Here is a 17468-nt window from a genome sequence, read left to right as displayed (position 1 = left end):
GTTCAATGCATGCTCTTCCTAACATTCAACGCGAAAATGACACCAGAACCAACGTAGGAACCTTCACGTTTCGCTATTTAAAGGAGGCGAACTTGTTCAGGAGGCAGTTCATCTCATTCGCTCAAGAAACATGGCAGAGCAGGTGCAAAATCCGCATTCATTTCAGCTTGCCTCTCTATCTCATGGATCTTCTTGATTTCTTCTATTCGATTCTCTTCCTGTTCTTCTCATCTAAATTTTCGAATTTAGCTTCCTGACCATACTTTCCCAATGTTGTAGCTAGTTTTGTTATGCTTACTTTAAATGTTACAGGTCACGGAGATGGTGATCAAAGTGGATCTTCAGTGTTGTCGCTGTTACAAGAAGATCACGAAAATCCTGTGTGAGATCCCTCGTGAGTCCTTCGCCTTTACCTCATTTAATTAATCTACGTACTTCTCTTATCGTGTCAGTGAATAATAGAGGTATGCATCAATTCTTTTTCTTCCCTTTCCTCTTTCCATAGTATTTGCGTCAGTTCTATTGTGTACTATAGGGATGTGCAAAATGGACTCTCGAACAAGGAACAGCTCGAATTGGGAACCGAACTAGCCAGTTTGATTTGGTTCCTAGGAGTGTCGGTTTAGTTTCCGATTCTTAAAAGTGGAACCGGTTCATTGGACCGACTAAATTACTTTTTTTATTATTTTTATTTTTTTCAAAAAAATTAGTGGGTTCAATTTATTGCTTTCGAGGACTTAAGAGCTTATAATTGAACAATAAGATATTTGGATTGAAGCATAAGACTTGTTTTGAGCTCTTAATTTGTTTTTCGTCATGCTTTGGATAATAAGATGTTACGATGGAACCACGAAAAAAAAAAATAATGACTGGTTCCATTAGATTGAATTGGGAATCTCACCCCTTATTGTATAGCGCATCTTTACCTACTACAATTTATGATGAATAGCACCGAGTGTTCTAATATTTGGAGCTAATAAAACTTTGTGAACGCAGATGTAAAAGATCCAACCTTCGACGAGAAACAGAACACAGTGAAGATCAAAGTGGTGGGTTGCGATCCTGAGAAGGTCAAGCAAAAGATACTTTGCAAGGGAGGAAAGATCATTCTCTGCATCAACATTATACCCCCCAAACCCAAACCCGAACCCAAACCCAAACCCAAACCAGAACCCAAACCAGAACCCAAACCCGAACCCAAACCAGAACCCAAACCAGAACCCAAACCTCCACCGGTGCCAGGTCACCCGCTTGTGTATTGGATGGGGAAGGTGTATGTTTGTCCCACGTGTCATAATCGGGGTTGTGGTTGGTTCTGTCAATGCAACTGTCACGGTGGAGGGCCACCAATGTGCGGTGATGGATGCGGGAAGCCAGCCCACGAGTGCAGATGCAAGAGGCCACCGATGTGCCCTGATGGATGCGGGAGACCGACCGACAAGTGCAGATGCAAGAGGCCACCGATATACTGTCACTGTGGAGGGCCACCGATGTGCGCTGATGGATGCGGGAGGCCAGCCCACGAGTGCAGATGCAAGAGGCCACCGAAATGCCCTGATGGATGCGGGAGACCGGACGACGAGTGCAGATGCAAGAGGCCACCGATATGCAAGAGGCCACCGATGTGCCCTGATGGATGCGGAAGGCCGGCCGAAGAGTGCAGATGCTGGAGGCCACCGATGTGCCCTGATGGATGCGGAAGGCTGGCCCACGAGTGCAGTTGCTGGAGGCCACCGACGTGCCGTGATGGTTGTGGGAGGCCGGCCCACGAGTGCAGATGCCGGAGACCAATTTACCCATGGTGTTGCGATCGCTGCAGCTATGGAAACGCCTCTTCATCATGCCTGCATGGTTGTGACTACGGAAGGCCGCCGGTATGCACCAATGCTGGCTACGACTGTGAAACTTCCTGCGCGCTTATGTGAGGAGAGTTTTAAAGTATTTGTGGAAATGAGGTTTTCAGTTTCAAGACTAAGTGTTTTTATGAGATTTGTCAGATCACGACAAGGACCTTCTACGTCGCACGATACTCCCTTTATTGCCTCAATAAACACCAATTATTGAGTTACGAAAATGAGATTTTTGCAACAGTTAAGATTTATTGAGGCATTGAGGGGAGCACGATATATACTATATTCCATTAGATATATGTTGTTGTTGCATCTTGATTATGTGTGGGCAAGAGGGTTGATATGCTGTATTATGCTTACTATAGGTTCGAACCTATTACCCTTTGTATTACCTATCACCTACGGTGGCCTTTGATGTATTTGTTGATTTGATACTTGCAATATATGATTACGGGTGTATCATGGCCGATATAGTTTATTTAGATGATATTCCATACTCTCAGAGTTTTCTTTTCCATTTCTTTTCATACTTTGGGATCCATAGGAACCATTCATTAGACATAAATAAGATGGAGATAGAGACAGATTACAAAATATCAACAATTAGAATGAGCTCTGAAATATAAAAGAAGAAGTATACTAAATATAATTTTTTTGAAATAATTATCCAATCAAATCCTAAATCTATTGTATAGATGACAATTTAATCCTAAATTTTCAATTTTTGCTAAGTTAGTAATAAATTTTTGCGGGAAATTTTAAAGTAGTCATTTTAGCTAATTTTCCCTTGAAATTGCTGATGTTATGGTACAATCATTGCTAGTCATCCTACGTAACGCATCGCCACGTTAAGCATTCCCGGTGAAATTTGGTCGAAAGGACTATATTGAAATTTTGTACAAAGGTTTAGAGTAAATTTGGTAAAATTAAAAAAAAAAAGGTTGGATTAGCATTCAATTAAATAAGCTTAGGACTAATTAGACAGGTTCTTTGAAAAATTCTCCATGGTGTTTTCAAGAAAGTTTAGTATGGATTTGATTTTGTGAAAAGCTAGTCTGCTCATGTACAAAGAAAAATTGTTTAGTGTCATTCAAATTTCAGTTTTGACATTTGCATTTTCGCTATATTTATGAAAACATGGCCAGATAAAAATGTTTTATGGTAGTAGTGGTCCCTCGTCTTCCCATGTCCTTCCATTAGGAAACAATAATGATAGAGTTGATAAGGCCTCATGGTGCATGTCATATTACTTGACAACGTTGCCCCATCACTCTCTAATTGGTTTCTTTCTATTCTCAACTTGCCACGTTATTCACCAGAGCTTAAATTCTCCACGACTCTAGTTTCTCCTAAAGTCTTGTCTTTCTGCTGAACAAGACGAGGCCATCCACGTGCCACTTTATGAATCATACCGAGTCGAAAAGAAAGACAGTGGGGACCTAGGAGAACTGCTAATCCTTGGCTTGTTTATAGGGGGGAAGGCTACATTTCCCTTTCTTTTGAAATGATTGATAACAAATAAGAATAGACTTACAGATATCACATCTCGAATCCTGTAGAATTAAAAATAATGATACGATAATTATTTTCTCTACTTGAAAGACGCGACCTCATATTTAAACCAACTTATTAGAGTATCTAAAATCCAACAAAACGTACGTAGTCATATTCAACACATATCGAAAATTCAATTACCAAAAGTTTCTTGCTATCATTATTCTTGTCCTACTTAACATTAATTGAGGAGCCTCAAAAACATGATAAGAGGAATGGTGTGTGCAACTACTGCTTAGTTTGTATTAAATATTTCAATCACCCACTTTGCAAGTTTACTATGTAATATCATAAACTCATAATCCCAAATCCAATATATAATATCCGTTGAACACAAAAATTAGTTATATCTTATCAACTTAACTTTTTACATATCGGAAATACTCTTTTAAACTAATAGCATTACCGACCAAAAAAAAAAAAAATGATAGCATTGAATCATACATTAATGTCTATTCCATCAATAAAAGTCATTAATCTATTTTTAGATTTGTATATGGTTATTTTGGCTTTTATGAATTTTTCCAGGTTGAATGTCCTATTTCTATGATTTTCTAAGTTGAAAATCAAGAAAGTGGACCATGTGGTGGGCCTAGGCTCTTAGCTAGGCTGACAAGTTTGGTCTTTGGCATGACAATGCAGCTGCATCGGCCCACCTAGGCTTCATAATTAGTTTTATCCATCTGAAATAAACGACCTCTTTTTCAACTTATGTACAAACAGCAATTCTATACACTTGATTAATTAACAATATATCGATCGAAGTACACATGATTGTTCATTCAATGAGTTTGCAAAGCCTAGTACGCCATGTCAGTTTGTCATTCTAGGGTCAAAAACACTCCTAATTATGTGCAACATTTCAATTAATCACTAAGTTACATGATTTGTTAAACCTTGCCTAGAAAATATAGGTATAGGGTGATGGGGATAGCCGGGTTGGGCCTAATCTCTTGTTTCATCACTGAGGCTCGGACCATTAAAATGAAAGAAGAGACAAGTCAAGAACATGATGGCAAATTCAGGCCCAGACACAGGTACGGGCCTGAAATTGTTGAAGCTGGTAAGGACCGATTCCTTTGGGGAAATAGGAACATCAAAGAAGAAGTGCAAAGCAAAGCAATCCACCTAAGTCAAAAAAAGGCATAGCTAGCGATCTGGGTTGATTGAATCAAGAGTCTACCATCCCCACTCGTGTGTAAATTAGACCTTTTTTTTTAGACTAAAATGTGAAAATATAAAATAGAAAAGATAATTAAGGGAATAGAAAGATTTGAATTAGGGATCTCCCATTCTCATACCACATAAAATTTCGTGGGACCACTGAAAATTGATCCTAAAGTTTAAGATGTCTGATGGTGTGGTTTGATAGTTAAATAATCTAACTGAGTTGCACTTGCAATTGGATTAAGAACATCATTCCATAATTTGCATGTTTGTAAGGAGTCGTTTCAAAGTTTATTTGATCTTTTCACGATATGCATCAAAATATTTACCCCTGATTCTTTTAATCAGAGTGGCTTAAACCCCTAGAGGTGAGATAATGAGGACTCCATTTGTGAATCCTAATATGAATGGGCCAAATCTTTTAAAAAATGGATCCTCCTCCCAGCTCTAGAGGGTGAAGAGGCAATTTTGAAAAATTTGGGTGTTTCGTCGAGTTTAACTATAGTATAAAGAACGCTCGTGAAACTTTCACAATAAATAATGATGATAAGAACACAACAAAATGATCTTCCTAACCATAAAAAAAAAAAATGCCTTAATCGTTCAGCTTTTGTGATTGAGGATGGGTTTTACTTTGCAAGATGCATTAATGAGTTTCCGAAGCAAATGGGATTTTATTTTGGGTAACAAGCTATGCAAACATGTTGGACGACAAGATGGGTTAGAATGTAAAGGTTCTCACCAATGAAAACAACACACGCATATATATATATATATATATATATATATATATATATATATATATATATATATATATATAAGTACATAAGAAGTGCTAAAACTTATGAGCTAGATGCGGTTGAGTCCAAAAACTTTCAGAAAGTGCAATCAAGTCCCCAAATTTATCAAATTGGTGCAATCGAGTTATTCATTTGATTCCTTCAATTTAGTTAATAAAATATGCTAACGTGGATTTTTTTTTTTTTATCTTTCCTATGTGGTGCTAATTTTAACTAAAGTACCAATGTTTTGATCTACCTATTGTTTCTACCTCGAATCTTACTTGAATTAGATTTAAAAATGATTTTTTTTCAAAAAAGAAATTAAAAGAAAAAGAATATGAAAATATCACATCAGACTTTTTGTTAACCAAATGACGAATTGTAACAGAAGGACCTGATTGTATTTTTTGAAGATTTTAAAACTTAATCGCACTCTCACAACAAGATTATGAATTTGTTGTGTACTTATCCTATACATACAATAAAATGTTGTAATTACTATTTCTGCCATCTTATTGGACTTTAGCAACTTTTGTACCGGAGTACTTGGAGCTCAAGGCCTCTCTCTCTCTCTTGTCATAACTGCTCCTTCTACCATCTTATTCAACCCCAGGACTTTTACGGCTGTGTACTTTAAGTTGTAACTGCTCCTTCTACCATCTTATTCGACTTTAGGACTTCTATGGTGGAGTACTTGAAGGACAAGGCGTCTTGCAGTTCTTCATGACGCCAAAGTTTGATCAGCTCCAAAGTGTAATCTATCTCTAGCTCACCTAAAAAGGCATTTAAGTATAGAAGCAAATGTCCAACGGCAATGGGCCATGTGTGCTCTATGCATCACAATCGAAGCCATCCAAGAAGAAGTTGGGGTCCAATACCTTCCAGGCTATGGAAAGGCATAAGCAAACGTCCAATGTTTGTTGATATATGTTGTAATCAGCGGTGTAGCGGAAGCGGATTGTCACTTTTGCAATTATGTTGAGAGTTATAGAAATCGATAGAAAAATAAAACAAGGAACAATAAAAGAATATCAAAATTTATGTTGTTCGATTCGAATGTTGGAACTACGTTTATGGAGAGAGCCATCAAATAATTTACTATAAATCGAAAAATTACATGATTACAATTGTTCATGCACTTGAGTGTTTCCCAGCTCTAGTATATATCCAATACCTACAGTGTTTAACAACTCAACTTGATGGACTCAACTCTACGCACAATTCTCTTCAAGCACATGCCTTGTTTCTCCTTTGAGCTCTCACTTCTTGCTTGTTTCCCTAGGGCCTCCGATGTCCTCCTTTTATAGGAGCATGGGAAGAGAACAAGACAAATGGAGACTCCTACGGATTTCAACGGCGGCACCTACTTCTATATCATGCCCCTCCATGCAGTTGAAGATGATATATGCACATCACCATCATGCACCATCCTAGAGCATAGCTACTGCCGTCCTCCTCTCTGCATTGACCAACAAAAAACAAAAAGAAGCACACAAATGATGGCCGAGAGAGGAGAGGGGATTCGGTGGGGACTCGGTGCTTACAAGATAGGCTTCTGAAGCAGCAAAGGGCGCCCATCAATTTCTATGGGCACACATGCACGTGGCCATGTGCATGCATTTAATGAGGTCGAAAAAATTGGACGTTCAACTCCTCAGAACAATTTCCACCAAAAAAAAAAAAAAAAAAAAAAAACTCCTCAGAACAATTACATTCTTAAAAGTGAGGAAGGTGTATAAAAGTCAACACATGGATGGTGGCCTTTATTTCTAACGTGCAGCCCACATCTAAGGCTGGATTCTTTCGGCTCCGATCATGCGCCATTTCTCATTAAATGCTCGGTGGACGTGCTTTCTCATTTCGGCATGCAAATGCTAGGTGCAGGTTGAGTATCATATACGGACACAAAATCGAGATATAATTTAACAACTCTCCACCTTGCCTTGACATTTACAGCCAAGTTATGGTAGTCATTTTCCATGTTTGGCTCTTCTAACGCTCCAATGGGTGCTTACTCTCTATAGACACCAATCGAGCTCCAATAGAGCTCGAGCTTTGCTGATGGAACATGCCTCGTCATCACGTCTATCGAGTTCTCTGTTGTTTTTATTTTCTTCACAACAATCTTACCCTTCTCTATGACATCGTGGATGAAATGGTACCTAATATCAATATGCTTCGTTCGTTCATGATACATCGGATTATAAGCCAAAAATATCACACCTTGATTTGTCACGGTGTGTGGTGACACTTTTTTGCTCCAGTCCAAGGTTTGAGAGCAAACTTCTTAGTCATATCGACTTCTTGGCTACAAAGGTCAGTGTCATATACTCTGCCTTAGTCAAAAACAAGATGACATCGTCTTTTAAAGATGCCTTCCAACTTACTGTACTACTTGCTAGCATAAACACGTACCCCACTAACAATCTACGATCATCCAAGTTACTAGTGTGATGCAAATCCATGTATCCTATGGTCTCTTTTCCATTCCCGTTCCTTTGATATACAGTGCCAACATTTGTTGTCCCCTTTAAATACCTAATGATCCATTTCATAGCTTCCCAATGCATCTTACTTGGGCTTTTCATGTAACGGTTGACAACGCTTACAGCTTGTGAAATGTTAGATCTAGTGCATACCATGGCGTACATAATACTACCTACTGCACTAGAATAAGGAACACGAGACATATGCCCCTCCTTCTCCTCAATCTATAATGGCAACTTCTAAGAAAGTTCAAAATGTGCAACTAAAGGAGTACTTACAAATTTTGCCGATTGTATGTTAAAACATGTCACAATCTTCTCAATATATTTCTTTTAAGACAGACACAACATTCTTGCAACCCTATCAAGCAAAATCTTTATATCCAATATTTTCTTAGCAGTACCTAAATTTTCATTTCAAACTCAGCACTCAATTGTGACTTTAGCACATCAATATCAGACATATGTTTCACAACATGCAGGTTGAGTATCGTATATGGGCTCAAACTCAAGACATAATTTAATAATATATTCTTAAATAATGCCACATCAGATTTTCTCAAGAGAAAAATCACCAATGATACTAAGTGGTCAGTTTTTAAAATTTTTGACACTCAAGTGAGTGTCTGTACAAATTATGGCACTCCGAGTATTTCTATTCCTCTTGCAAGTCATATGTTTACTTCTAAATTTATAATGTGAGAAAATTATAAGCATTTTTCATAAAAGTTAAGCTATTAACTAGCTAAGTTTGATATGTACATTTTTAATTAAAAAATAAGTGATGTCTCAAACTTTTTTAATGACATCTCTTATAGTAGAAGAAAAAAGATTAAGCGAACGGTTGAAAATTGTGATCCATTTTCATGAACTATCCGGACTTCTCAGGCTGCTTTAGAAGATCGAAGAAGAAAAGTCAAAGAAATAGATTGGAAAGTCTTGAAGAACAAGTTAAAAGTTGAAGAGTCCAAGTTGAAGAAGAAGTTGGGAGCTGAAGTCAAATCCTTAACAGCTTAGTCTTTGCTTAATTAGGAAGAAAATTGTGAAGAATATATGCATGTGAACATCCATCGTTGAACGGTTTAGTTACCATTTCTAAGTCGGCAAAAGGATCAGAAATTATGACAGAGAAAGGACAAAAAGATCCAGCCGGTGCTTTGCAATCTTCCTGGGCCGGTAGATATTGTGGAACGTGAAGACAATTTTTGCATGTCTAAAGGCGGCGGCGTGCCTCAATAAATAAGTTACGACTTACTTATGGAAGGTTGTGTGCAGAGGATTTTCTGAATTGCATATCCCGTAGCTCCCTTACCTCTCCAGCTACATCATATGTGTTCCTCCATATAAAAAGTACAAAACTATATTTCCATATTCCATAACCTACTATCCCTTGAATACTCATCTGTATACCTTGCGCCTTGTTCATGTTCATATTAGCTATACCATACCCATATACACTTGTACATCGCCATACAAAATCATGCTTCTGTGCAATCAATTTTTTTATACAAACATACTATACTCAATATGTACACATTTGTCTCACTAATAGCAAGAAGTATGCTTTAACAATAATATGGATGATTTTTACTTAACGATTTATAAAAATTTTGACAGGAATTTTGGGTTTTTTTTTGCAAATTTAATTTCGTTTTTATTCTATTGTATTTGGATTTCTTTATCCTTAAACGTTCTTCAATTGTCATTTTGTTTCAATCTTTCAAATGACCAAATTAAAACTTGAGATCATTATTCCTACTTCATTATTTAAATTTGTTTGAAATGTAAGATTAAAAAAATTTGTGGAACGATAAACTAATCAATCAAATCTTATCAACTGTTCTTTTTTTTTTTTTTTTTGGTAACAACTTCAAATTAAGTGGACTTTAGATAAAATTGTATCGTAATCTACTTGTATCTTGACAACTTATATGGTATGCCGGCTAATCATTTTTTTTTTTTTACTTTATCTAAGCAAAACAAAATCGAGCATCTATATTTATAGAAAGTAGAAGAACGATTTGAAAGCCCTAAAACGGGCACACTTAACGATTTATAGATAACACGCTGATATGTCTAATATTGCTGTCACACAATGTACTATTCGTGCTTACGTGAGCCTACCAATTTTGGCAACGAAGGCAGATTACGTAGGCAAATAAAGAATAAAATTCTATATATTTTTAAACAAACGACCATCTCATCTTACTTTTTATCAATTCCAATATTTACCTTTGCAAAAGATTAATATCAACTTTCATACACCAACCATTCCGGCAGCTTTAAAAATAGCTATTCTTTTTTTTTTTTTTCCTTTTTTTTGGAGGTAATTCTCAATTTTTATATTTCTTCCTTACATATTGATTCGCATTATGCTCAACACTAGTAATTAATTAAGGGAATTTTCCAATGTGCCCGATCCTTTTACGGCATTAAGATAAAATTAACAGCCACGCACTTTGAATTTTGTAAGCTTCTTGTTCTCTCTATTCACTAGCTTCTCGCACTTTTTTTTTTTTTATCAGTCATACTCTATTTCTACTCTACACTTACTCTCAGACTTTTGCCCTGCCTCTTGCAAGGCGTGGGAGTCGAAACCCACTCCTGAAACTTACGCATCCCCACCCCATCCCCCCGAGAAGGTGGAGATTTGAACCCCTCACCTCCCCCTTCCATGTTGGAAGGGTGGCCACAGATGAATTCCACTACTACATTTATGGTCATCTTTTTTCAAATCTAATGTAAGTTGCCAAACAAATTGTACCCATGTAATTTGGTCTACTGTCGATGGAGAATGATTCTTGGCTTCTTTTCACGATTCTATAATTTCATAATGTACTTTGTACAGATTGATTTATAAAATAAATATATTTATATAAAAATAAATATGTTTATATTTTTATATAAAAATATATATTTTATATTTTATATAAATATATATATATTATATTTTATATAAATATATATATTTTATATTTTATATAAATATATAAATATATCTGCATAAGTTCTATGCAAGTTGTGTGGTCCAACATAACCTTGGAATTTGATATACTTTGATTAAATTATAAAAAATATAATATATATTTATATAGATCATATCCATTTTTTATATAAATATATTTTATGTTTAATAAATAAATAAATATATTTATAAATATAAACATATCTATTTTTTATATATATTTTATGTTTATATGTTCAAATTCTAACTTGGACTTCATATCAAATTATGGAAAGTCGGTTTGGAGAAAAATGGGGAGATAACCTACCCCATGTTGGAGATAGCTGAATAAGGTTTTTTCTTTTCTTTTCAAAGTTTAAAGCTGGATAACCTACCCTCCGTCATGTCATTTGATTTTTAGTTAAATCTTGTGCTTCTCTACTTTTAGAGTAGATAGGTCAAATCTGGCGAGCCATTTATTTCCTTGATTTATATATTATTGTGGGTGGGGGCTTGGAGTGATTGTTTTCTTGCTGAGCAAGCAATTACTTTTGAGGTTTTCTCTTATCTTGAAATTAAAACTTACCTATATTACACGCACTTTAACTACATGACTTAGTTATGTTGATAAGTAATTTTTAATTAAATGAACCTAATGCACATTATATTTTGTTGGTATTTTCATTAAAATCGAAATAACTAATTAATGAAAATTGACTACCAAACCTGACAAGTTATCCTATTTAAACTAGGAAATAATTTAGACTAAATTCTATTTTAATTCGGAAACTTATCTTAATTAAGTAGATCCTACCTTAAGATACAAATCTAATCTAAAAATCTAACTAGATAAATTCTAAACATGCAATCTTAGCATTTTTAGGAAACTACCTTGTCTATCATGCGATGCGATTTGTTTTTTTTTTTTTTTTTTCAAAATAGGCAGTTATCACATATAAGCATCATATTCAATCCAACTCAAGGTATTAATCAAGATTTTGCACAAAGGATTAAATAATTGAAAAATAATCTATCGTCTCACGGATTAGATTAACAATTATTTTTTAACCCTAGACATCACCAAATGCAAAGATGATCCAAAGTATTACAGATCAAATTAGTAATTATAGTGATTTTAAACCTGAATGAGAAAAAAATTAAAACAATTAAAAAAGTGATCTGAAGTTTTACGGATCAAATAAGTAATTATAATGATTTTTTTTGCCAATAATATCCTCTCTGGTAACGCCTAAAATTTCAACAAAATCATAGCTAGATAACAATCATTTAAAATAGCAGTGAAATTTGAAGGTCATGATGATCATTACCTAATCCGTGGACGTTGTTTCTAAATTCAAGCTAACAAGAGGATCACGAGGGCGGCTGACGGTGTTGGTCTCGGCAATGTGGATGGCTCACGAGCTGTATGGCAATGGTATCTGGCAAGCTCGCGAGACTACTCGCGATGATGTAGACCGACGGTGCTCGGATGGATCACTGTGGAGTCACCTAGAGCGGCAAGGCTAGCTTGGCATGGTAGTCTCGGAGTGGCTCGTCCGGCTAAACAGAGGAACAACTCCGCAAATTGGTGAAAGATCAGCAACGGTAACGGCAGATCGTCGCGCGGCGTAGGCTGGGAGCAGCAAGTTCTCGATGGTGAAGCTCGGTGGTGACGGTTTCTCGACAAAGAACCATTGGCTATTTTTCTTTTTACGAAATTTGTACGTCACTACAGATCAAACTCTTCGCGTTATCCTTACCCAAAAAAATATTCCTTTGCTTAGATGAAATAGACTCACGAAAAGCCACGCACCAGTCTCACTAATGGACAACACCCAGAAGAAGACAAATCTACCTCTTGGACTTATTTAACCAAAAACGTGGTACTTGTTTTGACTGTGGACTTCGGGGCAGTGAGAGATGCAGCTTGGACTTCAGGCTCGCGAGCGGTGGCCACAAAAATCTGGCGTGATTTTCACGTATGTGGGGAGACGATGGCCTTGCTGGATGTCGGCGAATCCTGCAAAAGAGAATAAGAGCAAAACCACGTGGGGTAGTTGGATGGTCGCCGGTGTTGTTGGAACAATCAGAAAAACACTTCAAGACACCGTCGGGCTAGATGGAACTCCACAAGAGTCTCGCTAGCTCTAAAACATAAACATGATGACGGTGATTCAGACGATCCTGAGTCGTGCTGGTCATGGCTTAGTAGGGCGAAGCAAAGACGGATGATGGCTGCTGGACGTGCGGGTTGGAGTGTGTCCTGGGGAGCTTCTTGATCAGCGATGGCACAGCAGCTCCATTGCTTGTGTGGGTGCAGCGATCCACAGCAATAGAGAAGTTTGAAGACAAGGGAGGTCAGCGTCGGCAAGGAGGCGAAGTCGTGGCAATGGAGAGAATCGGCGGCGCCCTCTCTTCTCTCTATCGCGGCTGTGTATTCAGTTTTTTAGATTTAACCCAAGCTCCTTGAACAGATTGTTTACAGATCCTAGAACATGTACAGTTAGCGATTTATTGATAAATGCCAATATTCTCAAGTTCTCAACTTTAGTCCCACCCAAATTACAAGCCACATTTAACCTTATTAGTGATAATCCGTGATCCATGATCATCACAAATGGAGTCTATGTCACCCTGTGCTGCGGATGGCGACTCTTTAACCACGTGATAGTGGCTTGACAAGGGAAGCTTCTCTGTTCTTTCTAATCGATAGCTCATGCTCTTTACACTGATGGATTCCACTGTCATATTCGCCGTCCCCAATCTTAGGGCTGTCTATTTAATCGTGGAAAAATCAACGTGATAGTACAAGGCTGCGAGTGTCATGGAGAGAAACAAAATAGAATCATTCCAAAGACCAACATGATCCTCATCCCCATTGCCAACCGAATTGTGTATGGTCTATGGTCGATAGAAGAATTATTCAAAATTTTTTTTTTTTTTTTTTTTTTTTTTGGTTCCACTATCCTTTGATTTCCTGATATAGTTTGGTTCCATATTATTATTATTTTTGTTTGAAAAAGCTGCTTTCCACGTAAAGAACTGGACCAATAGTATCGGATTGACGGACTAGCCATGATTTCTTCTTCTTGTTGTTTTTTTTTTTTCCTTTCCTGAAGCAAACTGCAACTAGTAATGCTTTTTTCTTTTAATATTAGGGAACTCCTACTCTTAGGGAATAGAAAAAACCAAGAAGAAGAAATCGCCGGTTTCAGGATTGAAGGCCAATCGGTCTGGTCTGGTCCTGTTCCAAGACTGGGTGGACCAATTCAGAGTTTCACAAACTGGTAACCAACCATATTTGGTCCGGTTTCAGGGTGGGAACTAAGTCATGTTAGAACCGATCACCACTAACACACTTCATATGAGTAGTCTAATTTTCGATGGAGTTTTTAGATTTCATACCTTTTTCCCAAGGGTTGTGGAGGTTTGGTAGGAAGATGATACCTGATTTGCATTGTGAAATTTGTCCTAAGTTCCATACATTGTGTCCCTAAATAATATTTTCTACACTAAGCCTTCTGTTAAGATGCACGCATAAATTTTGTTAAAAAAAAATATTGTATCAGAGAATTGGCATGGTGGAGAGTAGTTAATTATCTAAGTTAGCACATAATTCATTAGCTTAAATTTTTGAGTGAAAGTGGATCTGACTGCATATGTTAACAAATAAATATTTGGGTTTCCTCTTTATCATCTCCCCATATAAAAGTATTGAATTTCTATTGTATTGTCACTACCACTTTCATATACGCATAACTCATCTTTTTAATAATCCAACATGGTCTAACTTATGACTTAACATTTTGTCGTTTGATATACTTTATTAGAATCATGTCACGGTTTCAAAAACCAACTTGGACTTTGGATCAAACAATGTAAAGTTGGTGTGGAAAGAACGGCAATTTCCCAGTCAAATGTTGGAGACAGCTCAAGAAAGTTTCCGCTTAAAAGTTTAAGATAAATATTCTCCAGGGAGGTGGTATTTATTCGATGCCGTTGGTGATCAGAATGTGATCTCCTGCTTGGTGGCTTCCAATGGAATTCGTGGAGAATTTTCAGGAGTTCAAGTGCTGATCGTGAAGTGCATCCACGAAAGAACGAGTTTGTGTTTGGAGTTAATAAATCCTGTGATAAGATTTGTGAACTTCTTTGTCAAAAGATATGGGAATTGAACACTATGCGAGTTATTGGGTGTGGTTGAAGGCTAAAAAACACTGAGCTTATTTGAGTGACTCAAGTATGATTCTAATATCCGTTATATCATTTACTCTATAATTGAACCCCGTGTTTCTCTCCCTATGAAGTAAGTCATACTGATCGAACTAGTGAATCCAACATCTGAGTTACCTTCTTGTTTTGTTTATTACCGTTTGAGCAAATGTTTTGCAACATACTCGATGGGCAATCCATACGGTTTCCGTTGCATGTATTGAGCGAACCATCAAAATGTGTAAACGATATGGTTCAACCCAACACATTCACCCATGAAATTTTAGCAGTCGCCTCTGTGTTTTTCCTGTTTCTGTTTAGTACCGACTATGATCGAGTGTAATTCTCTTGATGATGGAAGGTCAAACAAGTGAAAGCCCAATAATGCAGGTGACACGGTGATGTAATACTGTAGCGTCATGAGTTTAACGCATGCTCTTCCTAATATTCAACGCGAAAGTGACACCAGAACCAACGTAGAACCTTCTCATTTCGCTATTTAAAGCAGCCAAACTTGTTAAGGAGGCAGTTCATCTTATCAGCTCAAGAAACATGGCAGAGCAGGTGCAAAATCCGCATTCACTTCAGCTTGCCTCTTTATCTCATCAATGTTCTCGATTTCTTCTATTCGATTCTCTTCCTGTTCTTATCATCTTGGTGTCTCATCTAAATTTTCGAATTTAGCTTCTTGACCATTCTTTCCCAATGTTGTAGCTAAATTTGTTATGCTTGCTTTCAATGTTAAAGGTCACGGAGATGGCAATCAAAGTGGATCTTCAATGTTGTCGCTGTTACAAGAAGATCAAGAAAATCCTGTGTGAGATCCCTCGTGAGTCCCTCGCCTTTACCTTGATTAATTAATCTGCAGACTTCTCTTATCATGTTGATGAATAACAAAGGTATGCATCAATTCTTTTTCTTCCCTTTCCTCTTTCTCCATTGTACGTGCATCAGTTCTATTGTGTACTGTAGGAGTGTGCACAACGGACTGCCCGAACCAGGATTCACCCGAATCAAACTGAATCGGCTAATTTGGTCCAATTATTGGGAGTGTCTTTCGGTTCCCCATTCCAAGGGGGAATCAGACCCGATTAGACTGACTATATATATTTTACTTCTTTCAAAAATTGGTGGGTTTAGTTTATTGTTTCCGAGGGAATAAGAACCTATAATTGAATAATAAGATATCTAGATGGAAGCATAAGATTTTTTTTGGGCTCTTAATTTGTTTCTAGTCATGCTTTGGATGATATGATATCTAGATGAAAACATGAAAGAAAAAAAGTGACTAGTTCCATTGGACTAGATTGCAAACCGATCACTCCTATTATGTGTCGCATCTTTACCTGCTACTATTTATGATGAATAGCACCGAGTGGTCTTGATAAATGGAGCTAATAAAACTTTGTGCATGCAGAAGTAAAAGATCGAACCTTTGACGAGAAACAAAACACAGTGAAGATCAAAGTAGTGGGTTGTGATCCTGAGAAGGTCCGACAAAAGATATGTTGCAAGGGAGGAGATATCATTCTACGCATCGATATTATACTCCCTCCACCACCTCCCCCACCACCACCTCCGCCACCTCCTCCACCTCCCCCACCGCCACCTCCGCCACCTCCCCCTCCTCCTCAACCGGTGTATGTGATGGGGAAGGTGTACGTTTGTTTCTCATGTCATAATCAGGGTTGTGGTCGGTTATGTCCATGCAATTGTCATTGCGAGGGGCCACCAATGTGCGCTGATGGATGTGGGAGACCGGCCCACAAGTGCACATGCCGGAGACCTATTTACCCACAGTGTTGCAATCGCTGTAGCTATGGAAACGCCTCTTCATCATGCCTGCATGGTTGTGACTACGGAAGGCTATCGGTATGCACCAATGCCGGCTACGACTGCGAAACTTCCTGCATGCTCATGTGAGGAGAGTATTGAAGTATTTGCCGAAATGAGGTTTTCATTCCCGTGACTTAGTGTTTTTATGAGATCTATCAAATCACGAGATGAATCTTCTACCTCGCACGATGCTTCCTTTACTGGCTCAATAAATACCAACTATTAAGTTATGAAAATGAGATTTCAGCAATAGTTAAGATTTATTAATGCACTGAGAGAAGCATGGTATATAGTATATTCCATTAGATATATGTTGTTGTCGCATCTTGATTACGTGTACACAAACGGGTTGATATGTTGTATTATGCTTACATAGGTTTTAACTTATTACCCTTTGTATTACCTATCACCTACGGTGGTCTTTAATGTATTTGCTGATTTGATACTTGTAACATACGGTTATGGGTGTATCATGGCCGATATAGTTTATTTAGATGAGATTCCATACTCTCAGAGTTTTTTTTTTTTTCCATTTATTTTCGTACTTTGGGATCCATTGGAACCATTCGTTAGACATGAATAGGACAGAGAGACAAAGACAGATTGTGAAATATCAACAATTAGAATGATCTAGAAT

At 37.3% G+C, this 17468-nt stretch overlaps 2 protein-coding genes across 2 annotated transcripts; both read left to right on the top strand.

Annotated features, from left to right (window-relative positions):
• Positions 1–2337, top strand: LOC108959383 (protein PYRICULARIA ORYZAE RESISTANCE 21). The gene is made up of 3 exons (XM_018872977.2): positions 1–142; positions 313–394; positions 997–2337. Exons 1-3 carry the CDS (start codon positions 131–133, stop codon positions 1923–1925), a joined length of 1023 nt encoding a protein of 340 aa, XP_018728522.2. The 5' UTR covers positions 1–130; the 3' UTR covers positions 1926–2337.
• Positions 2338–15524: 13187 nt separating this feature from the next.
• On the top strand, positions 15525–17338 carry LOC108960184 (protein PYRICULARIA ORYZAE RESISTANCE 21-like). Its single transcript, XM_018875167.2, has 3 exons — positions 15525–15559; positions 15743–15824; positions 16413–17338. The coding sequence occupies exons 1-3, from the start codon at positions 15548–15550 to the stop codon at positions 16916–16918; spliced, it is 600 nt and encodes a 199-aa protein (XP_018730712.1). The 5' UTR covers positions 15525–15547; the 3' UTR covers positions 16919–17338.
• The last annotated feature ends 130 nt before the right edge of the window (positions 17339–17468 follow it).

Source organism: Eucalyptus grandis, chromosome 11 (genome assembly GCF_016545825.1).
Source record: "Eucalyptus grandis isolate ANBG69807.140 chromosome 11, ASM1654582v1, whole genome shotgun sequence".
Lineage (NCBI taxonomy): Eukaryota > Viridiplantae > Streptophyta > Magnoliopsida > Myrtales > Myrtaceae > Eucalyptus > Eucalyptus grandis.
This window is presented reverse-complemented; position numbering and strand designations above follow the sequence as displayed.